This window comes from Bemisia tabaci, chromosome 7 (genome assembly GCF_918797505.1).
Source record: "Bemisia tabaci chromosome 7, PGI_BMITA_v3".
NCBI classification, from domain to species: domain Eukaryota; kingdom Metazoa; phylum Arthropoda; class Insecta; order Hemiptera; family Aleyrodidae; genus Bemisia; species Bemisia tabaci.
In genome coordinates, this window is record NC_092799.1 from 8648793 (window position 1) to 8656853 (window position 8061).

At 35.4% G+C, this 8061-nt stretch overlaps 1 protein-coding gene and 1 long non-coding RNA gene across 2 annotated transcripts; one reads left to right on the forward strand and one right to left on the reverse strand.

Moving 5' to 3' along the window:
- Positions 1–89: 89 nt before the first annotated feature.
- On the forward strand, positions 90–6408 carry Naa20A (N-alpha-acetyltransferase 20 A). The gene is made up of 6 exons (XM_019044938.2): positions 90–257; positions 584–608; positions 1591–1681; positions 2493–2622; positions 3345–3481; positions 5226–6408. Exons 1-6 carry the CDS (start codon positions 205–207, stop codon positions 5309–5311), a joined length of 522 nt encoding a protein of 173 aa, XP_018900483.1. The 5' UTR covers positions 90–204; the 3' UTR covers positions 5312–6408.
- Positions 6263–7889, reverse strand: LOC140224977 (uncharacterized). Its single transcript, XR_011900191.1, has 2 exons — positions 7269–7889; positions 6263–6827 (listed from the first exon to the last, which is right to left on the reverse strand). It is a non-coding gene; the product is annotated as an uncharacterized lncRNA (long non-coding RNA).
- Positions 7890–8061: the final 172 nt, after the last annotated feature.

Sequence of the window (8061 nt, forward strand, 5' to 3'; positions counted from 1 at the left end):
TTTGCAGATGCAACCAACAATACACTGTAGTAGAAATAATAGCATATAGTCCACGGCGTCGTGGTACCTCTGTAGACGCCTCGACCTGTGATGTAACCTCAAAAAGTTAGTAAACAAAAGCAGGACCTCGCGAAGTTTCAGTTACTGCATTTTCGGATTCCCATTATATTTCCTACTTCAAATTTCATTTCACTTTCCAGCAAAATGACGACTTTAAGACCATTCAAATGCACGGACATGCTCAAATTCAACAATGTGTAAGTTTTGCACCTAGAAGAATAAACGCATGTATACACGGCTCTCTAAATCTTCAAAGCGGTCTCTTAAAATTCCTATTTTTGATGTTTTAGTTCTGTTTGCCTACTTTTTTCAAAGTTTAAAGCACATTTAATGTGTGGTAATAAATTATTGTATCCATATCTTCGTAGACTAGCCCAACCACACTAACGAGCAGTCTCGGTCAGGTACCTCATGACCTCATGCTCATGACTTCATTTCCTCTGCGATCATAAGGTCTGCATTGTTTTACTCTTATCATTGATTACTTACTGTTTTTTTCAATTCTATGTTTTCGTTGTTTCAGGAACCTGGACCCTTTGACTGAAACTGTATCCTTTTCAAAGTCTGTCAACGTACAAATGCGCCACTCAGGAAGTTTGTAGTCCGAATAAATTTTAGACATCTTTTACTATAATTTTAATTTTCCAAGTTGTAAACAATGTGCCTGATAAGAAAGCGCTCAGTTTATTCTCTTTTTTGACAGAGTGGAAGTTGCTGGCTGTAGAAGGAAAATTTATACCGCCATTTCAATATTTCGAAAGGACCCCGCACACCTCTTGCGGGAAAGTGCACCATGACGGATCCCTAATTTGTTTATCGCATTCGATCTCCTCAAGATGCTGATTGTAAGTTATCATTGCGCCAACCTTCTAAGATGCACTGTTTAGCAAAAAACAGCCGCGAAGATTCAATTATTCGGCGACAATGAATCAAAATCTTTGGCTCTTCATCGCCGAATAATTGAATCTTCTTGGCCGTTTTTTGCAAAAATGGTGCATCATGAAAAGTTGGTGCAATGATGACATTTGATCAGCATCTTGAGGAGAATCGAATGCGATAAAAAAATTAAGGATTCGTCATGGTGCACTCTCCCACAAGAGGTGTGGGAGGTCCTTTCTGACTATAATTATCATTGTCAAGGAGACTAACCAGAATCTGCTTGAAATTTTCTATAAATATTTTTGCACAAGTGAATGAACATCACTGAAAATTCCTCTGTGACTCAGTTCCTCCTGTTTTGGATCAAATCCTGTCAGGTAATTTTACTGCGAAGGAATAAACGTGAGTGAAAATTTATACTACACAATCGGAGGTACTAATGAAGCGACTTCAGCCATTGATTCACCCTAAATCAGATATTGAATTGAACTTCGGTCATGCTTCTATCTTTGGTCTGAATGTTCTGCATGCCATACTTACTGCACTTGGTATTGCGCAAGTATTGGGATTTCCTGCGGTATCACTCGATATCCACACTTTCCAATTTATTTTGTATCTAAATATTTTTACCCTTAACCGAGTTTTTTATAGTATGGGCTCTCATTCTACATGCAATATTTAGCTCACTGGCCTGAGTACTTCCAAGTTGCAGAGGCCCCAAATGGAGACATCATGGGTTATAGTAAGTTGAAATGTATTAACATCATTGGATTGATATTAGAAGCTCATTGATAGCTGTCGTTAAAAGAATTGGAAAACTCTAGATTTCACTTGTTACCAGCTTCAGCAGACCTATCACTGTCAGCAGTGGCATAACTAGGAATCTTTGCGCCCCCCTCCCCCCCGCCAATCTGTGGCGCTGTGTCCCTCTTCCTTTTTTACGCCCCTCGCAACGCTACCCCTCTGCCTGGCAGGGGCGGAAGGTGGGATAGGTACGTTACTGAATGCAAACTGGAGGCAGGGTCTTAGGAAGCCAGCAGAATGCAAAAAGCAAACTCTGGTGAAAACTTGAATAATTAATTCTGTTTAACATTGTTTCAATTAATTACTCGTTGTTCCCTAGTTGGTAACAGAGGCCCTTTGTTTCAAAACCTCCAAACTTCTCTGTGATGCTGTCAGATCTTGTTCTGCTGCTAATTTGCACAAAAAAAATGAGTGATAACATTTGTAATGATGGAGTCAGGTCAGGCCGAAGGGGCCTGAAGGTAGAAAAACTGCACCACAACCTAAAAAAGTCGTTCTGTATCAATAAGCCCAAAAACATAAGAGACCTCCATCTATTCTCTCATTTTTCTATTTCTCTTACTCTAATTGGTTTTAGAAATATCTTATACATTCAACATCCTCTGTGAACTGTAGTAAATTTTGAGGGAAAAACATGTCTTGTGATATTCTAGCTCCCACTCTTGTCTAGTGGTCCATTATCTTTTTTCTCTTTTGATTTGATCTTTGCACGCTCAGCATTCTATAATTTTAACTTTTAATGCTCTCAGTAATGGGAAAATCTGAGGGACACGGAGAAAACTGGCATGGACACGTTACGGCTCTATCTGTTGCTCCTATGTACCGAAGGCTCAACCTTGCTGCAACTTTAATGGCGCACCTGGAAGACATTTCAGAGAAGTATTTGTTGCTGTTTTCCTCAATAATGGTTCAGAACTTGAAAGTTCATCTATGAAAATCAACCCTTAACTATTAAGAAAACATTTCATGCTATCAGAGTTGCCACAGTCAGGGAAAACCGGGAAATGTTAGGGAACATGACAGGAATGACAAAAATGTCAGAGAAAATTTGTTAAATCACCTTCATTTGCTTTCTAGAATGGGTTGAGGTTTCAAACAACAAATTTTGCCGAATACTATTTTCAATTATGCCTTCTTAACCATCCGCCACACCTTCAATTGTCAAGGAATTTCGCCAAAATGTGTCAGGGAATTTTATTTTCTAAATTCTGTGGCAACCCTGTTCTATTTGTCCAAATGTATTCTACCGATGTCTTTCTATCAAGGTGGGAGATTACCTACTCTGAATATAGCGTCAGTAAATTGGCAAGATAAGAAAAAATTAATCTGGTAGAAAAAATGATAAGACTGCTGAATAATAATGACAGCAAAGTCAGCCTTCTACAAAATAAAATGTGCTATTCTCTATAAAAAAATGAATGGGATGGGATGCATGCCTAAGAATGAATGTCTCAAGATCATTTTTAATCTCAAGGAAATAGGAAAATCATTTATCTACACTTATTTTATGTTACAAAGATCAGTAACTTTTAAGCATGTTTATTTTTCATTCCTTTTATTCAAAATCTCATTAAATTTGTGGGTTTTTTTTTTTTTTTCAGGAAAAAAGCGTATTTTGTTGACCTTTTTGTACGAGTCAGCAATAAAGTGGCTATATCAATGTATCAAGCTCTAGGGTATATTGTGTACCGAACAGTTATAGAGTATTATTCGGGTGACCCAGATGAGGATGCCTATGGTGAGTATATTATCTCAGAGCTCAATGAAATACTCTCACATATTTTATTGAACTTTCAATATTACCTAGTTTTTAATGAGCACCAAGCTAATGTTGCATAGAAGTTTGCGAGCCGTTTCACTGCTTGGTGTCGGTATTCTTGAACTCTAAAAACAATAGAAAAGGAAATACTTGAAATGAAACGGACATTTTGACAGGATAAAATCAAATAAAGTTTAATTTCCAAGAAACAAAATGAGAGACAGGAGAATGTAAACACCTCTGCCTGCTACCATCAATATCGACACATTAAAATGTTTATGTACTCGAAAAGTTAAAATTTTTAAACCTATGAAAAGTTTATTCTATTTCTTTATTTTGTTTACTCAGTTAATTTTGATAACAGGAAAGGTTTTTTCATACCTCAGTCTTGTTTTGTTTTTTTTTTATATTTTATTTCATTTTACTTTGTTGATGTGTGGCTCTGTCTATTTCATTTTGAACTTTTTCCCACCTTTCATTTTTAGAGATTGAAAATTGAGTTGTTAGCTGAAATAACCACCTATAGCTGAAAACATAGTTTCAAGAAAATCGCATTTAAAGGTTTGATTCTGAGATGCGTCGCTGGGTTTTTGTGGTAGGAGAACTGTTAAAGCATTTTTTTGTAATTGATAGTATCTCTTAAAAAACCCACCATGCAGTTTTTGGAAATATTTTAGTTTTCACTATTTAATTGACAGTTTAAAAAAGGTTGTCGTAGGTGGTTATTTCACAGAACACCAAATCTCAAGGTAAAATGGCTGAATGATTCATTAAAAAACACGATCAATGCTTTGTGACTCATTGTATGATGTAATGAAAGTAAATAACAAAAGACAAATTTCAGTTTTGGAAAAACAAAATTAAGAAAAAAATGAACTTAAAAATAAGTCTGCTAAAAACTTGGAAATATGTATCAGTTTAGAAAACTATCACCAAGTGCACCTGGTGCAGTCACAGTCCTGAGATACTGATGCGGCGCGTTATCGCGTTGATGCATGGAAGACCCACCAATACGCGTATAGGTGTTAATTCCATAGACCTGCCAACCGGTCTGACTTCACTTCACTAAAATTGGATTCTTGAGCTGAGTAATCAAGGGATCGACTTGCTATCACTACCAGTGATACCCAAGGATACAATAGTTGGAACGGACCGATCTCCGGAAAAACCTCCTATACCCGTATAGGTGGTTATTCCAGCATATGCCTCAATTGTAGTGTTAGCAACCGGAAAGTTCTGCAGTTTTTTTTTTTTTTTCTTTTTTTCTTTCTTTCTTTTTTTAATGCACAGAAGTTCTTATTAGGTTCTCCCATTTTGCATTCTGCAGACTTTCTGCTTATGAAAGTGCATATTCAGAGAAGAATATTGCTTAAAACAAGTTTAACAATCATGCTCACAAAAAGTTTGAACAACTATTTTGAAACTTGTGTTTCTCAAAATAATATTCGAATTTTGCAGTATCAAAATTAGCGAGTAAAGAGGAATTATTGTTACAAATTTTATCTTGAACTCTTCTGAAATTCAGAATTTTGCATAGTCATCTTTCCATAATTTGAATATCTTAAAGTCAAAACAAGTTTTGTAGTTGAAAACCTAACCAATTTAAGAAAATTCCTCTGCAACCTTTTTTTCAATCATTCTGAGCGAACTTTGAGTAATGGTATTTAATCAATTCTTGTTTTTATTAAAATCTATTTGATTTGGTCTATGTTTTTGTCCACAGATATGCGGAAAGCTTTATCAAGAGATGTTAATAAAAAATCGGTCATCCCCCTGGCAAATCCTGTGTACCCGGAAGATGTTGAATAATCTTAATCAGACTCCTAAAATGTTCAAATGTGCAAGTTCGTCTAATCCGTAGAAGTGTAAACTAAGCAGAAAAAAGATACAAAAATCAAGAAATATTTGAATATTGATTAAATAAAAAATCAGGTGTTTCCCGGAAATTTCAGTGTAAAAAAAAAATTAATTTTTTTCTCGTTCATGTTTATTTTTACTTTTATTCTTGAACCTCAGTTTAAAGACATTTTTCCTTATTTTATTTTTATAGATGTAATTCTCCGCATTTGCGAAGGGCCACCATGTTTAAAATTGTAGAGTGAGTCTCTCATTGCAAAAATTACCGCCTAGTCCATTATAATCTCAGGTCCATAAGATGAAAGCAAGAGCTTATTTCTGTATTGTGCGATTATTTTGTTTAAAGCAGAATTCAAGGTATGATGTTAAAACTGGTGATCCATGAGTTTTTATTTTCAGGGTTTGGAGAAAAATAATTGAGTTTTGGCCTTCATATGCTCCAACCTCCAAGCTAAAAGTTCCAGCCTCTAAGGCCTAAAGTCCTGTATAAATCTAGATCTTTTTATCCGTTACTCCTAGAGACTTAGTGAAGTCTGTGCTCAATGTCTATCACTCGCCTATAGCTTTTTATTTACTGTGCATGTATTGAATGCATTTTCTCTGATTTTAAAATGTAAGACATTCTAAAAGTCATTTAAGTAGTGAGTAAACGATAATTAAGATGTAGCTGTCATCACATGATGCAACTTTAAAAGTGAAGCTTTTAATGGACACAGACCTGATCAAAGTCACATTTCATAGCTAGGGATCAGAGTTGAAGAACATCATTCATAAAATTCAACAACTGTGGATAGCTCTCTTTATGTAATTGTATTCTGTCCTTTACAAATTTCTGAAGCGAAGTATATGTTTTTGAAATCATTGTACTTTTTATTGATTGAGAGCTCATCTTTGAGTTCTCTATTTTACTTTTTCTATCAGTGTCTAAGAGGAAGCGGTTTTTTTTTTCTTATTTTTCTTTTTTTGAGATGAGTAATAGTATGTATCCATTCAAACGAATTACTGTCACTATTTTCTTTTAAATACAATTTGTCATTTGTTACCTAAAATTCTATCTCTTGTTTATTTTGACCTCTAAAATTTATGAGTTAATATCCTGAAATACAACTTGATATCTTCCCTTTGATTATATGAGGCAGAACATTTTTGGAAACATGTAAATAGTTTGTTAGATGCGTTACATACTCTCAATTTCAAGGCCTTTAAATTTATTCTAAATTTTTGAACTAGGTAATGTTAAATAGGTTTTCTCACCACATCAGATATATTGGGGCAAAGATAAAATGAAATGTTCCTCGAGCCACAACAGGAATATGCTCAAAAAAAGGGTCTTTTTGTTTCACCATTGATCATGGACACGCAAGAGATTTTTTTTAGGTGATGGGTTCACTATCTCCCCTCACAAGCTTCTATGTGGTTACAAATTTTCTGAGGAGGTCACAAGCAATTTTGGGAACCCTCCCCCCACCTAGAGTACCTTTATAGACAGAGTATGGCCATTTCTGTTCCGGTTTTTCATTGGTCGCGAGCGAATAGGCTGACACGATGCTCTTAGGGCCGTAAATAAACAAACAAGATGGCCGTTATCAGCAAGCAAGATTGAGGTTATGCACATCTTACATCCTCCTGTGATGAAGGTGAAAGGCAATTTAACAATGTTTTCATGTGTTTTTCGTGTGCTATTCGTAGATATGCTCGTTTAAATTGTTACTGCCGCATAATTGAAATTTTTGTCAAATTTAGCTTCTCATCGATGTTACGGTGAGCCGCCATCTTGTTTGTTTATTTACGGCCCTAAGAGCATCATGAAGCCTAAAAACTCGTTGACCAATCAAAAAGCGGAACAGTTTTCCTGTAGTAAAAAGATACGAATGGCCATACTCTGTCTATAAAGGTACTCTACCCCCACCCCGTTGGACTTCTCTCTTTACACCCATGATTACCTCAGAAAATTGTCCACTTTCACAGGGAGATGAAAAATCAAATAATTCCTGAAAGCCATGCAAGTTGCTTTGTTGTTATAAAATCATTTTTTTTTTTACTGTAAGAAAAAATAAAATAAAAAAGCAGACTTTTTTTCATACAGAAAAGCGGTTGTATGTACCTATCCATTCTAGCAGAGGATCAATGTTATTTTATGCATGTAAAATTTACAACATCGTGAGAAACTCATTTAGAAACTATACCTACAACTGAATAATGTATCCTGGTGTGAGCCTCAAAGCTCAAGGCACACAGAAATCACATCCGAAAACACTAAAGTATTTACTGTTTTTCTATAACTTGGCAGGAAAGGAAATGAATTTTTTGTTTTTCCCAATTTATCCTCGCACAAGGTTACTCTGCCTTTTTTTGTCCGAGAGGTAAGTAAGTATCATTATTCAATTTTTTCCAACACTCACTTCCTCGTACATTTTATCTCTTTTCTGAATGTTGTAAGTTTGCCAACAATTGCTAGTCTAATTTTACATCAATCCAAGAGCGTTCGAGAATAGAATAATAAAGAAAAAGTCCAGAAAACTTCGAATTTATTGAAGAATTTGAAGTGAAGTGCCAAAGCCTGAGCGTAGCACAATCAACGTTGTTGTCAGTTCGATGCATCTTATCCTTATTTGTTTTTTTGGACCATTTTACGAGTTGGCAACACTGGTTTTTGCGTCTGAGATTAGGATTTGTTATGATGAGTCACACAACACTGGGTT